Here is a 16,253-nt window from a genome sequence, read left to right on the forward strand (position 1 = left end):
CAAATCATAATGGGCCTATTGGCCTTTAACCACAACATTTTATTGCTAGTTTGCATACTGCAAGACGTACTGTATAAGGTATTTCTTGTTCAACTGTCACAATAAACTTCTTGACCAAAAACAATGTTCAGGTTTGATGACTGAATAACGTTTACACAACTACGACACCTAGAGGTCACAGACTGCTAAACATGTCACTGACACTGGCAAAACTATACATGCAAGAAAGTGTGAGATTTGACTTAATGTTTCACGGTTATATATGATCTGCTAAAATGCATTTTATATGTGTTATTCTCTAAAACAGATGAGGACCACGCGTAAATACTTGCCACCTGTGGATATTGCATCTATTACACATTCTGTATATTATTAATAACAAAGCGTTCTGGTATTAATCCATTATTTTTATGTAAATGAAAATTATACATGTATTTCAGGGTATTATATTTTGCCAAAATCATTTTCCCTGCACATGCAGTATAAAGCTATTTCAGTTCATTGTAAAGATGCCCAGTCTGTCCTTCAAAAGGGACGCATGCGCAGACGCTCAGTTCCTGTGTCGCCATGTCTGCGACGCATGCGCATTGTCGGATTCAAGCGGCTCTATATATAAGCTGCCGAGCGTCTGCCCCATTCCACCTTCAGCCATTTTAATGATGTTGGGAGCTGTGGGACGCTGCTGCACTGGGGCCTTACAAGCTCTCAAGCCCGGGGTGACCCCCCTGAAGGCTCTCAACGGAGCTCCAGCGGCACTGTTTTCTCGTGAGTAGAATTCGTTGGTTTTTAAAACGCTTTGTTTTAAAGCAGACCTCCTGATAGCTGCGTCACTGCTAAATGGCAGCATGCGGACAGCAAGAGCAGGCCGCAAAGTTTTACCGTCAACGTTTCCAATGATTGTCTTCGCCATATGTGCTACATGTGTGTTGTTACCTGTAGAATAATTAAACTGAAAGCGGAATACTTCATTTGATGACAACAACTAAATCCATTTGCTGTGAAATCCGAAATGACCTTCCTTTATGTGTCATGCTAGCTTGTTCGCAACCCGGGAGGTCATGGTACAGATAAACATGTAGAATAAGATCATGAGTTAATGCAAACACATTTATAGACACGTACAAGTTATAAATGCATATAGCAGGCAGATCCCAACAGATTTGGATTTTTAAAAATCTAAAACCTTGACTTGCGTGCGTACGTTCATTCATTAGCCTGTTTTGATATCTCAAGTCACCGAGGAAACGGAAACTATCGTGACTAATCTAAATATAAGCTTTCGAGCCTGCATATGCATGTTTTTAACTGTCTACGACAGATGGTCAAGTTTCGTGCGATATTCCTCATTCCCCTCTCTCTCTCTCTCTCTCTCTGTTCAGTTAGCTTTATTGGCATGACAAAAGTACATTTTGCATTGCCAAAGCATGCATAGGAAAAGAGAACATGTACAACAGTGTAATTTGGAACAATATATAGCGATTGAAATAACATATGAACAAGTAATGTTAGAAGAATTACATTAAAACATATGGATGCATAGAAATATGATATACTAAAAGTTATATCTCTCTCTCCTTCGGTCTCTCTCTCAGGCAGGGATTATGCTGCTCCTGCCGCAGCTGCTGTCACCGCCAATGGGCGTATCGTTGCGGTCATCGGCGCCGTTGTGGACGTCCAGTTCGACGAGGGTCTGCCCCCGATTCTCAATGCCCTGGAAGTGGCCGGCCGTGACACCAGGCTAGTCCTGGAGGTGGCTCAGCATCTGGGTAATATGACTGAAGCTCTACCAAATCAAGTGAATCTGAATGGTAAAGTCATGACGATTTGTGAAGTAACTGTTTTTGCTCTTTAGGTGAGAGCACTGTCCGCACCATCGCTATGGATGGTACCGAGGGACTGGTGCGCGGTCAGAAGGTTCTGGACACCGGTGCACCCATCAGAATCCCTGTGGGACCCGAGACACTTGGCAGGATCATGAATGTCATCGGTGAGCCCATTGACGAGAGAGGACCAATTATCACAAAACAGTGAGTCCCTTTTAGGCAATTCATGAAACTTGTTGGCCATCTTTGAGATAACTTTCAGGAAAGCTTCTTTGTTTGGGGAAAGATCAAATTCTCTAAAACTAGTCTACAAGCTTATTCAGTTTCCTATTTGAAATCACAATGAAATCTGACAACTGCATCATAAATGTTAATTTTGCCCTAATAGCGTTTGTTTATTTCTCCGGCTTGACTTGTGGCCATATTGAGCATTGTGTTTTTCTCCATTCAAAACTATCCACAAGTGACGCGTCTTGGGTATTGTAGTCTTTTATGATATAAGGTAATCTGAAGGCAAGAGAGCCTTCAGAGGTGTTATTCAAGAATGTAGTTTGCAAGCTCATTTTAATGAGTTTTACCCTCTTGTAAAGTAGATAATTGAATGTTGTTTGTGATCTGTTATCCAGGACTGCTGCCATCCATGCTGAGGCCCCAGAGTTCACAGACATGAGCGTCGAGCAGGAGATTCTGGTCACGGGAATCAAAGTCGTAGACCTGCTGGCACCCTACGCCAAGGGTGGCAAGATCGGTATGAGTGTAAATGCTACTGTTAAAAAGATTAAGCTTAATTTGAAAATTAGTTCTTTAATCCAGAAAGGAATGCCTTGATCAAAAGTTACAGTAAAGACATTCATAGTATTATAAACTGTTAAATTCAATTTCTATTTGTCATAGAATTGAGTGTATCTAATTCTTTTTTTTTCCTTCATTTGTATGTTTGAGCACTGAATCAGCATATTAGATTCAGCTTTGCCATCAGACATGTTAAATTTTAAAGCCTTATAAATGATTGTCTTAAATTATAGTGATTCCACAGTATTATGGATTCTATTGTATTTGTGTTAATTTTTTTAAGCATTCAAAACTTCTGAGGCTTAAAGGGATATTTCACCCAAAAATGAAACTATTTACTCACCCTCAAATTGCTCTAAACCTGTATGAGTTTCTATTTTCTATTATACATAAAGATATTTGAAGAATATCTAACCAAACAGTTGCTGGTTCCCATTGACTATTTCCCAGGTTTTATTTTATTTTTTTCAAAATATTATGTTTTGTCTTCAGCAGACGAAATAAATTTGTACATGCTTGTAAAAACGTGTGGGTGAGTAAATGATAATTTTCAGCTTTTGGGTGAACACTTCATTTTAAATGAAATGCTGGCGTAAGGATTGTTATAATTTGCCTGTGCTTGTTTTGAACATTGCTACGCTTTAGCTAATTAAAGGCCCCATCTCGTTTCTTCAGGTCTTTTCGGTGGTGCTGGTGTGGGAAAGACCGTATTGATTATGGAGCTGATCAACAACGTGGCCAAGGCTCATGGTGGGTACTCGGTGTTCGCCGGTGTAGGAGAGAGAACCCGTGAGGGAAACGATCTCTACCATGAGATGATTGAGTCTGGTGTCATCAACCTGAAAGACACCACCTCAAAGGTACTTCTAAAGTTCCTCTGACAAACCACTTAAAATCTACTACAGCAAGTTACAAGATCCTCTTGGTTTCCGTCAGGTGGCTCTGGTGTACGGACAGATGAACGAGCCCCCAGGTGCACGTGCCCGTGTGGCTCTGACTGGACTGACCGTTGCTGAATATTTCCGTGATCAGGAGGGGCAGGATGTGCTGCTTTTCATTGACAACATTTTCCGCTTCACCCAGGCTGGATCAGAGGTCCGTGTCGGGATCGCTTGATAATTCTTGTCCTAAGTTGAGCGTTATATTGATAGGCTTTTGTTCTCACAGGTGTCTGCCCTGCTGGGTCGTATCCCCTCTGCTGTGGGCTATCAGCCAACTCTGGCCACTGACATGGGTACCATGCAGGAGAGAATCACCACAACCAAGAAGGGTTCAATCACATCTGTGCAGGTACGCTTCCTTCCTTCAGTTTGCACGGCATACACACTTGCACTTCCCGGATCTTTTCATGTTCTACAATGTCATTTCTCTCTCACAGGCCATCTACGTGCCTGCTGATGACTTGACTGATCCTGCCCCTGCCACCACTTTCGCTCACTTGGATGCCACCACCGTGTTGTCTCGAGCTATTGCTGAGCTGGGTATCTACCCCGCTGTGGACCCACTGGACTCCACTTCCCGTATCATGGACCCCAATATTGTGGGATCAGAGCATTATGACGTCGCCCGTGGTGTCCAGAAGATCCTCCAGGTGGGCGCCAATGAATTTTTTGTTTGTGCACTTAACTCCTATTTTTGAAATCCAATCTGTGATCTTGACAACCTTGTTCCCGTTCTTCTTCATCATAGGACTACAAGTCCCTGCAGGATATCATTGCTATTCTGGGTATGGATGAGTTGTCTGAGGAGGACAAACTGATTGTGTCTCGTGCACGTAAGATCCAGAGGTTCCTGTCCCAGCCCTTCCAAGTTGCTGAGGTTTTCACTGGACACTTGGGCAAGCTGGTGCCCCTGAAAGACACCATTAAAGGCTTTAAGGCTATCCTGGCTGGTAAGTCCTTCTATTGTCTTGACTGTTGATTGCATCCACTTCTGGTGTTTGTGTTGCTCATAACGTTTGTTTCCGTAGGCGAGTATGATGCTTTGCCTGAGCAGGCCTTCTACATGGTGGGCCCCATCGAGGAGGTGGTGACGAAGGCGGAGAAGCTGGCTGAGGAACATTCGTAAAGGAGTCTGTTTAAATGTTTTCGGGTGGGTTGAACGAAAGGGAGGAGCACTTGGTTTGTAATGTCACATTCAAAAACAAATTGTATCTTTATCGCTGGTCAGTCTATTTAATGTTTCCGATTTGAGAAGATGGAAATAAACTCTTACCGTGAACCATTTCTCTTGGTCCTGTGGATTTTCTAATTGGGTAACAATATAAAGCCTACTATGTTACATAATGCATTAAATATAAGGTAAACTTAGGACAAGATTGGTCTATTGCATGCTGGGATAAACAAGCATAAAGTCACAGTTTTGAACCTGTTTGGTTGAATCCCTCTTCCTCACCATATTTATATAACCATGTATATTTGACTTTGACAAACCAGTTATATAAAATTAGCTAACTGAAAGTCCCATTTGGATTCATGTTAAACGAGCCTCTTGCATGAAATGTGTTCCGAATGTTTGGAAAACCAACTACAAACATTTCAGCAAGTCACAGTTTCAGCAACCTATTTGTGTGTACATTTAAATGGCAAGTCCTTTGACTAGTCTGCAGATCTTCTGCTAAACTCAAATGCAAACGTTTTGGTGCTGTTGGATCTGCAATGTGTCCCAGCAGAGCTCAAATCCGTAAAAACGTGTCTACTGCATTGAGCCTTATTTACAACTGGCCACGTGATGGCGCTATTGCACAGCACTCCGAAATGTGGCAGTAGCTGCTGTCAAGCTCCCAATAACAAATTCACAAGAGGTGGGTAGTAACGAGTTACATTTACTTCGTTACATTTACTGGAGTAATTTTTTGGGGTAACTAATACTTCTCGGAGTATATTTAAAGATGGGTACTTTATACTCTTACTTGAGTAAATTTTTGGGGGAAAATCTGTACTTTTACTTCGTTACTGTGGGCGACGCTCCTCTCGTTACTTTATCTTAATGCAATAAATGTTATAAATGCTTCAGTTTATTCCAAACGCGCCGTCTACTTTTCTCTGGACAATGAGCGATGCCCATTCGCGAAAGATTCATTCTTTTGAGTCAATTCGGTTCAAAGGCTCGATCAAACCAATTGGCAAACGAGTGAATTGGTTCATGAATCAGTTTGAATGAGTCGTTCAGTTCGCTGCCGCACGCGCTGAGCTTCTGAAGCGGTTCACTCAGAGTTGTAACTTTTAACATCAGCAGCGTTGAAAACGTGGCTGGCCTGGAACTGCACTGAATTGAAAGCAAATCTGCAAAGGCTATTATTTTGCTTGCGATGGAGATCCTTATTAGATGAACACCGCGTGTGCTGTCTACTGTTTAACAGGTAATAACTTGGGCTACATTCGATTACAGTACACGATACCATGTGACATTAGTTTGTTGTACGTGTGTGGCTTATAACAGAGGGGAGTCAAGTTGAATGCAGCTTCCAAAAGACAAAAAAATAGCCGATTAAGATTTTATTAATTTTAATACAATCACACCGGTGCGAATACGTTCAGCAAGTCCAGCTGCTAAATTCAGATCTGTGATTGTTTGCTGGTGCTGAGCCAGAGACAGACGCGTTTTTACAGCACTGCGCATTATAACAAATCACACGATTCTTTTGAGCTTATTAAAGCATTGGCCAATCAGAGGCGTTCCGATGAGTCATCGCTAAAATGCCGGTCCTTCCTTCACTCGCTCACTGACTGAATACCTCTTTCTGGCGAATTCTCTCGCAGAAACAACAAAGTGCAGATGTGTGTATGTACGAATCTGTAAATAAGATATTGATTTCACAGTGTTAACAGTTTCAGTGATTTTAATGGGAGTTTCTGAGAGTGTTTGAAATCTAGACTGTCAGTGAAAATGATCTTTAATAATGTAAATGTTATTTGCTCTCTTTCTGAACAATGAAAGATTAGTAGCAATATTTATATCACATTAACTTTTAATGTTAAATTCACATTTAATATAAAGTCAGTCATATTAAAAATATGTTATGGCATGACACCTATATCTGTTACTTAAGTAAACAGACAGGGTTTTATAATAAATTACATAAATTGGAGTAAAGGCTGATGAAATATATACATTTATACACGCACACATACATTACATACATTTTATCTATATATCTAAATAAAAATAGGCTCAGTATATGTGACCCAAAGTAACTAGTAACTAACTACTTGAGTAGATTTTTTATCCGATACTCTTTTACTCTTACTCAAGTAACTATTCAAGACTAGTACTTTTACTTTTACTTGAGTAAATATTTCTAGAAGTACTTTTACTTGAGTACAGTTTTTGGGTACTCTACCCACCTCTGCAAATCCAAATCAGCAGTATATTATATTGTTGGATATAAGCTCGCTTGCCTTTGCATAAACACTCTCTGGAAGGTGGAACAAAATTATATAGTGCAACTAAACATTTCAACCTTCATCAGTCAAAACAGAAGTCCTCTAATCAGTAGGTTAAAATGATACAAATACATCTTTGGCCTATGAAGTTGACCATAATCTGGAAAATCCTAAAAAAAATTTTTAATACTGTACAGTAAGTTGCTTTGATGGTCACAATAGTAAATATATTGCAAAAACGGCACCTTTGAGCAGCCAACGGTCAGATGCAGGTGGGAAAATAAGACAGCAACAGGAATTGTTCCTCACCCTGAGGAATAACCGGTACGAGATGCACATCTGAAACGACATGTTTAATGCAGTTCACCATCTGACACCTCAGAGAAATTCTCTTTCATCACTTTTCCAGAGGACACATTGGATATACAATGCACAAATTAGGATATGCTTCATATGCATCGAGAGAAATATTACGTACACACACTTAACGCTGATCTTGAATTCAAGCACAAGAACAAACAGTTTAATCTAAATAGCTTACCATTATGACATTTTCTCAAAATGCTTTTTGCAGGTAGTAAGAAATTTATTAATTCAAAGACCCTTTAAAAAGTTTTGTTAATCATTTAAGTTTTGAAAAATTAAGGCCGTTTGCGTCTTAATTACAGCCGAGTTATTGTTTTATCCCTATACTGGTCACAATATACAGCAATATTCAAATGTATGGAATTGGATATTTTTTGGGGTGAAGGAAATACTTAATAAACATTAAATTGAAAATGATTAATCAAAAGGGACAGTAAGTAAATTATATTCTAATAAATGCAGAACCTTATTAATCAAAGAGAAATATTTTTTCAACATGAGAAACATTTCTTAAGTAGTAAATCAGCATATCAGAATGATTTCTGAAGGATCATGTGACACAAGACTGGCGTAATGATGCTGAAAATTCAGCTTTGTATCACAGGAATAAATTCAATTTTAAAATATGAAAGCGGAAAACTCTTCTTTTAAATTGTAATAATATCTCACGATATTTTGAGCAAACAAATTCTCCCTTGAAGAGCACAAGATACTTATTTTAAAACATTGAATAATCCCTAAGTTTTTTACTTTTGCATGCTTTATCAATGCTCTCACATTCATGTCATCCAGATGGATTGTGGACACACTTGATGTCCCAGCTCCTCCTCTCCAGCACGCTGCCGCTCCGCACACGTCCAGATGGTTCGCGAGGAGACATCCTGTCACAGCCTGTGATGAAAACATACTCATTACGGACTCAAACTCTCTCAAGCTCCATCTATCCATGTAAAACAGGACCATAAAGCTGAAAACACAGACACATAGACAGAATTATAAATCAAGAAATGTCTGAAAATGCAGTTTTGACATTTAACTTATAAAATGTTTTTCATCAGCATTATATTGTAAGACATACTGCAGATTACACATAGTAGATAGAATTATACTTCTTTTATTATTATTATTTTATTAAAAACATGCAGCTTTTTGAATCGTAAAATGTTAACTGATGGACTGGAGTGGATTACTTGTGGATTATTGTGATGTCTATATCAGCTGTTTTGACTCTTATTCTGACGGCACCTATTCACTGCAGAGCATCCATTGGTGAGCAAGTAATATAATGCTACTTTTTTCTCCAACCTTTTATAATGACGAAACAAACTCATCTACATCTTGGATGCCCTGAAGCTGAGTTTCAGCAAATTTCCATTTTGGGGTTTCCTGTTTCTCTTGCATTACAGACTTTAAAGTTATTTTTAGTTCAGAGTAGGAACATCAGCCTTGCATGCAAGTGCATGATGAAACAAACTTATTGCATTCCAAAAACCACAGCAGATTTGCTCTTTTAAATATTTAAATTTTTTCATATTTGAATTTTGATTTGCATTGATTTTTGGATAATTCAAACAAAAAAATCTGAAATGTCCATAATTCCAATAAACCATTGTTTGATTTATCTGATTATTTAAAGAGTGCAGCAGTTGTTTTGTTTGTGAGGTCAAATATGAAGTGTTGACAGTGTTACCCTGAGTGACATCGGCTGGCCCTAGTTACCTGTGGTTGGCCCAGCCTTGCGTCACTCAGAAAACAACTGGCCAATCAGAAGAGAGGCTCATGAATTAATTAGAAAGGCTAAAATCTACCTGTTCTTAGCAGACCTCCTGAGAAAGGAGCTGTAAAAATATAACGAGATGGTTTTTGGTAATTTTACTGCAAACATATATTCTTAAGGACATCAAAACCTAAAATAAAACTCCAGAAAAGTGTACAATATGGGACCTTTCATTTATGAAGTTTTACAACCAATATGGATAATCTTTATATTAGCATCATTTAGTGGGTTAACAGCACATTAAATAGGCTATATTTCTTGCATTTTTTATGCTCCAAATAAATGAAAGCAACACAAAAGTAACAATTACTATATAATACAACACCACCATGATACTGGTTTTATCTTCTTTATTTATTAATGGCAGGGCAAGTAATGCTAATACATCCAGCATATAGGTAACATAAAATGGCAATGTTATTCAAACTCGACAAAAACAGCAGATGTGCAACTATTACAAAACATGGTGTAGTGTTTTAAAAAACAAAATATATGTAGCATTAGAAAAAACAGCTCAGTAAATCATGAAATTAACAGTTCATTCACTGTCGTCTGTGAAGTTCAAATGTGTCTCTCTGTTGAAGTAAGCTGTCTAAGATTTGACCAGCTTCATCAAAAAATTGTTCGATCTTTCCAATATTCTGCGCAGATAAAATTCGGGCCACAACCGCTGAGGCAATAGCCTGTGATTGGCAGCTGTTATGGACCACGCGGTGTCTGACCTTCTTACCGGGTTCAATGATTAAGAATCCCGCCTTTACCGGAGGACCTTGTGTAGTGGACCGTTCTCTTACATACTGCCTCAAGTACGACGTGTAGAGCTGCATTATCTTTGACAACCCTGTTCGGTATGACAAACGCAGCGATTCGGCCGTGCCTTTAGGTACGGACGCCAAACGAATCCCATGAATCCTCATGTGCAGGTGGATGGCTGCTCCATTGATCCACTGCTTAATGCTATAGGAGTTCAGCTGATGATCCACAGTCATGCTCTCAAAGAGCTCGATCAGAACGTATTTCAGCTTCTGGTCATACAGTTCGGTTATTTCTCCCATTTCATCAATGTCATTGGCCCTCTTAGACACCAGTTTGAGGTACTCACTCGCAATACTGCCAATTTCTGAAGAGTTGTCTAATCCGAATGGCTTCTTAAACGGGTCCGTGGTAACTCCATCCTTCTGAATGACAATACTGGACACTAGAGCATCTAAAAGGAAAGATAAAGCGAGAGCCACAACTCCAACACCTCCATAAGATACATTGGTGCTTTGTCCAAAAATAGAGGTGAGGTTGGAGTTGAAAGCCACCAGTTGGTCTGTGGTCAAGGTTTGCTGGACAGCTGCGTACTGCAGGTTGAGCGCAGTGCTGGAATTGAGCGACAGGAGGTTTGCCACCGTCCCATCAAGGGTGATGTCAGGGAGGATCCCACTGTCCTGGGCAACCCTGTAAATGCTGTCTATAGTTGCTGGAGATGGAGTGCAGGGATGATTTCCCATGCTTAAATGCTGTATCCTAGTCGTCTTAGTAGGTCAACCATGAGGAAGGATTTGTGCAGTGGAACTCAAAGCAGATGTTTTGAAATGGCCAAAGTACACGGTTTAGTCCATACAAAAACAAACAGTGTGACAGGCTAGGTTAAACATTGACAGATTCAAAAATGTGAATCTTGTAACCTAACTAAGTGATCCAACAAGTAGAAACAGATATATATATATTTTTCATTTACTTTGATGAAAAAGCTATTAAAAATAAATATAATAAAATAAATGCAGGGGGTTTTGCAGAGATAATATTAAATAACCATGTTTAGCTAATAAAAAAAACTTTCAGCAATAAGTTTTTAAAAGAACCATCTTTCTTTGTGTGAAATTTTTTTTTTACATTCTGAAGAAACTTTTGTGGAATGGAAAGGTTCCTCATGGAACCACCAATGCCAATAAAGACTTTAATGTTTAAGAAGTTAAGACTAAATGTGGATGGTATCTCTCTTTCATTGAGTTTATATGTAAAAAAAAAACTAGGTAACAACATCCTAATTCCCCAAAATCAGCTAGCAGATGTTTTTATACATAGATGGCATTCAACTGGAGACTTCAAAAATTATATTCTAAGATGATTGGCAGCAGTATTAAAGGTAAATGGTGGTAAAACATGTTAATCATAAGATTAATAAGGCTGTGATTTGACCATTGGCCAAGTGCCGTGAGTAAGCTCAGCCGTGCTGATATAGAGCCATATTGCATTGCTATAAGAGTGATATTGTTTTTATTTAACAGTTGGATGGCATAAGTGTGTAAATATATAGGAAACAACATTGGAGTGTCTCTGTGAGTAACTTCTTCCTTCCACAACAGATTCTCGGGTTAAGTTTATTAATTGCTTGTTTACATAGAGCGCTGGCAGTGAAATACGGAAAAACAAAGGGTCTTAAGATACGTTTTTTGAGCGCCGCAAACTGACGTGACATTCAGCCAACTATGGTGACCCATACTCAGAATTCATGCTCTGCATTTAACCCATCCAAAGTGCACAAACACAGCAGTGAACACACACACACACACACACACTGTAAACACACCCGGAGCAGTGGGCAGCCATTTATGCTGCGGCGCCCGGGGAGCAGCTGGGGGTTAGATGCCTTGCTCAAGGGCACCTCAGTCGTGGTATTGCCGGCCCGAGATTCGAACCCACAACCCTAGGGTTAGGAGTCAAACTCTCTAACCACCAGACCACGACTCCAAAGCACATTTACACAGGAAAAACATTAGAAAAACACATTTGGTGTGAATGGCCCCTAACAGTCGAGAGCAAGAGTTACAAATTCGAAAACATTACTTTTAGAACTAGTAACGAAGGATCAACAAGTTGCTTATGAAGTTGAAAGCTTATTATTTAAAGTATGGTGTATTATGAGACAGATCTGATATAGCTTGATCTGATACAGTATTCATTCTTCAGTTCAATCTTATATTCACAATAAAACATTATTTTGAACATCTGCTGAGGAAAGCGATATCTTTGAGGGATTTCCCATGATAAAGCCGCGGTCACACTACACTTTTCGTTACATTGACTTCCATCAGAACAGAAACGCAAGCCCGTGCGATTCACACTTTTCGCCACGTTCCATGTATAATGTGTTACTTGTTTAGGATTCAAAATGATATTTGCTTTTTGTTTTGGCAATCCTTATCCTGTTTTACCATAGCTTTGCCATCATGCACACAGGTAGGGGTGAAGTTTGATACGCAGACACACAAAGATTTTCCAGAGATTATTGCAGTTGAGGTTTGTGGTTTATTGTAATAAATGGTACAAACAGATGAACATACCTTTTGATTTCTTATCTTGTTTTCAGTTGTTTGCGTGTAGGCCTATGCTGTTTGATCTGTAATCCTTGCTCTGTAGCTTTGTCTGTGGCTCTGTTGTCTGTGGTCTGGTGAGAACTGTTTGTGCTCCCCCTACCTGTGGCTACCACTTCCTGTCACCTATGCACCCTTATATACAACCATGTGCATCTAATCACTGTCACCCAGTGTCCAAAATACTGCTATAAATATATCCAAACAAAATAAAATATTATGCAAACATAAATGGCTCCTACACACCGGCCCCTAATTGTCTTATATAACAAATAACAATTACTAAAAAATAATGAGAGGAGCCATATACATTACACACACTTTTTTTTGTTTGGGCCAGAGGTGTCCAGAACACGACACATGGTGGGATCTGGTCTTTACCATCAGTCCTTCTCAATCTCAGTCTCTTTAATCAGACATATCTTTGTTATTGGTCTTTCCAATATAATGTTTTTTGTCTGAAGCCGAACGGTACGCACAAGCCCTTGTGCATCTGCTTTCATCTCCAGTATTCTGCCCATTAACCAGGAGCCTCGTGGTGCAGTGGAGTCAACCACCACGACTATGTCACCTGGAGCAAAGTTCCTTTTTACCTTTGAACACCGCTGACGTTCTTGGATTAAAGGTAAGTACTCCTGTGTCCACCTTTCCAGAAGAGGTCTGCCATGTATTGCACTTGTCTCCATCTGCGCCTTAGGTATAAGTCCTCTTTTACGAAGAGTCCAGGCGGTAGTATTGGCTTGGTTTTCAACAGAAGAAGGTGGTTTGGGGTGAGTGCTTCCAGGTCCATTGGGTCCTCAGAAAGCTTTGTAATGGGTCGATCATTTAAAATTGCTTCAACTTCACAAATTAAAGTTTGCAATCCTTCATCATCCAGAACCTGTTGGCTAAGAACAGAGTGCAGTACATTTCGAACCATGCGGATCAAACGCTCCCATACACCACCGGGATGCGATCCTGCTGGGGGGTTAAAGTACCATTTTATTCCCTTCTGGAGCATAGCAGTCTGGATTTTGTCCTGATTCAAGGCATTGAGTGCTTCTCTCAGTTCTCTTTCAGCTCCAATAAAGTTTGTTCCATTGTCTGATCTTAAAGACAGCACTTGACCTCGTCGACAAATAAATCTTCGTAATGCATGGATGCAGGAATCTGTGTCAAGACTATATGCGATTTCAAGATGTACTGCCCTGCTTGCCATGCAGGTGAAGATTACGCCATATCTTTTAACAAGACTTCGTCCTCTTTTGATCTCTATAGGACCGAAGTAGTCTACTCCAACATTTGTAAATGGAGGCTTGTCTGGTAGAATCCTTTCCAGGGGCAAGTCTGCCATTTTCTGTTCTCCAACTCTTCCCCGCTGTCGTTTGCACACAACACAATCTGTTATGATCCTTCTTGCTGCTGAGTTAGCTTTGATAATCCAGAATTTTTTCCGGAGTCTAGATAGCATATGATTTCTTCCACCGTGGCGAAGTTGTTCATGGATATGTTGTAGCAATAGTGTGGATATGTGCAGGTCTTTCGAGAGAATAACTGGATGCTTGGCCTCTTCAGGCATCGCTAGTCTACTCAGACGACCACCTACTCTCAGAAGTCCATCATCCAACACCGGGTCCAGTTTGTACAGATGACTGTTTCTTTTAACACCATTTTTACCGGCCTCTAGCATAGATAGTTCTTCTTCAAAGCTTTGTCTTGCTTGACTTCCGGATCATTGGCAGACATTGCAGTTTCCAAATGAGGTTTCTGCCATTCTCTGTCTGTTTGACAGAGAAACTCTGGTCCCTTGATCCATCTTTTGCAGTTTAAGAAGCGGTTTGCTGTTAGCCCCCTAGAGGCTTCATCTGCCGGATTTTCCTTGGTGCTAATATATCTCCATTGTGACACATCAGTAATATCCCTTACAAAGGAGATCCTATTTGCTACAAATGTTCGGAAACGTTTGGTTTCATTGTTGATATATTTCAGCACTGTTGTGCTATCAGTCCAGAAGATGGATTAGTTCAGCTGAAGCTGTAATTCCTTCCGAAGCATTCTGTCAACTTTGACAGCTAGAACTGCAGCTGTGAGCTCCAATCTGGGAATCGTTACTTGCTTTAATGGTGATACTCTTGCTTTCCCTATCATGAAAGCAACATGCACCTCCTCGTCGTTGTTTTCCAGTCTAAGATATGAAACCGTACCGTATCCACTCTCGCTTGCATCTGAAAAGTGGTGCAACTGAGCATTTCTAATTTGACCAAAGCTTGAGGGCTTCATGCAACGGTCCACTCTAAATTCTGTCATCTTGTTCAGATCTGCCAACCATCCTGTCCACTGCTGAGAAACAGTTTGGGGTATGTTTTCATCCCATCTGAGGTTTTTTTTACAGAGTTCCTGCATAATCAGTTTGGCTGGCAGAATAAATGGTGCTAGGAATCCTAAAGGGTCATATACAGAGCCAACCACAGACAAGATGCCACGTCTAGTATATGCTCGTGGCTGTGCAGTTATTCTGAACATGAACACATCTGTTTCAACGCACCAGTGCAATCCTAGTGCTCTTTCCATCGGCAGGTTGTCCCTGTCCAAGTCCAACTCTTTTGTCTCTTTGGTTCTGTTTTCTTGTGGAATGGATGCCAATACTTTACGGCTGTTGCTGATCCACTTTGATAATACGAAACCTCCCTTTTGGCAGAGAGCAGTCATGTCTCTTACCATAAGAACAGCATCCAGTTCCGTTGACCTGGATTTCAAGCAATCATCTACGTAAAAGTTGTTCTTTACGGTGTCTGTAACCTCTGCTGGAAAGTGAGCTTTGTTATCTTCAGCGATCTTTCTTAGTGCAAAGTTTGCACAACTCGGTGATGACACTTCTCCAAAGAGGTGTACTTTCATCCAGTATTCGACGAGATCCTGCTGCACATCACCTTCAGGCCACCATAGGAATCGCAGATAGTCAATATGTTTTTCTGACACTTTGACCTGGTGAAACATTGCTTTGATATCAGCCATCAGGGCAACCGGTTCCTGTCTGAATCTGATGAGTACTCCGATGAGTGAGTTGGTAAGATATGGACCCTGTAGCAATTGTTCATTGAGCGATGTTCCCTTAAAGCCAGCACCGCAGTCGAAGAACACCCTTAAGGTTCCTTTCCTTGAGTGATACACCCCGTGATGTGGGATATACCAGAGTTTCCCATCATTACGATTCAGTTGATCTACTGGTATCATTTCAGCATAGCCGTTGTCAAGCATATCTTTGAGAAAAGTTGTATATTCATTGTGAAACATCTCATTTTTTACCAAACTTGCGTTTCAGGCTTTGGATGCGCTGCTCTGCTATGCAACGGTTATTTGGCATGCTGGGATTTTTTGGCTTGAAAGGTAAGTCTAGGCAGTAGTGACCATCTGTCATTTTTATTGAGTGATTCACAATATCCAAGAATTTGATCTCTTCTCTGGACATTTCCTCTGTTTCCTTGCTGGTTACTTGTTTAACCAGTAGCTCCTCTAGATTCACAATAGACATTCGATTGACAGCAGCAACAGGGCAGCCATTCTCATCCCTGACGTCATTGTCTCCTCTCAAGGGACCATAGATGACCCACCCCAGTAGGGTCCTCACAGCATATGGTCCATCCCCTTGGCTATTGACCACCTCCCAAGGTTCCAATACCTTAGAAGCATTTGTGCCAATGAGCAGGTCAATACCGGCGTTTATTTCATGAATCTTGACATCCTTCAAGTAAGGCCATTGAGTCAGGTC

At 40.3% G+C, this 16,253-nt stretch overlaps 1 protein-coding gene across 1 annotated transcript; it reads left to right on the top strand.

Moving 5' to 3' along the window:
• Positions 1 to 609: 609 nt before the first annotated feature.
• Positions 610 to 4,840, top strand: LOC132126186 (ATP synthase subunit beta, mitochondrial-like). Its single transcript, XM_059537320.1, has 10 exons — positions 610 to 765; positions 1,593 to 1,766; positions 1,853 to 2,027; positions 2,450 to 2,571; positions 3,291 to 3,475; positions 3,552 to 3,710; positions 3,783 to 3,905; positions 3,994 to 4,206; positions 4,305 to 4,506; positions 4,585 to 4,840. Exons 1-10 carry the CDS (start codon positions 657 to 659, stop codon positions 4,680 to 4,682), a joined length of 1,560 nt encoding a protein of 519 aa, XP_059393303.1. The 5' UTR covers positions 610 to 656; the 3' UTR covers positions 4,683 to 4,840.
• The last annotated feature ends 11,413 nt before the right edge of the window (positions 4,841 to 16,253 follow it).

Source organism: Carassius carassius, chromosome 44 (assembly GCF_963082965.1).
Source record: "Carassius carassius chromosome 44, fCarCar2.1, whole genome shotgun sequence".
Lineage (NCBI taxonomy): Eukaryota > Metazoa > Chordata > Actinopteri > Cypriniformes > Cyprinidae > Carassius > Carassius carassius.

Bases quoted from the DNA above. Each gene is read 5' to 3' on its own strand.
- LOC132126186 (XM_059537320.1), top strand. From the start codon at position 657: ATGATGTTGGGAGCTGTGGGACGCTGCTGCACTGGGGCCTTACAAGCT. The intron at 3,711-3,782 runs GTCCGTGTCGGG...TTGTTCTCACAG, and splicing joins TCACCCAGGCTGGATCAGAG to GTGTCTGCCCTGCTGGGTCG. The intron at 4,507-4,584 runs GTAAGTCCTTCT...TTGTTTCCGTAG, and splicing joins CTTTAAGGCTATCCTGGCTG to GCGAGTATGATGCTTTGCCT.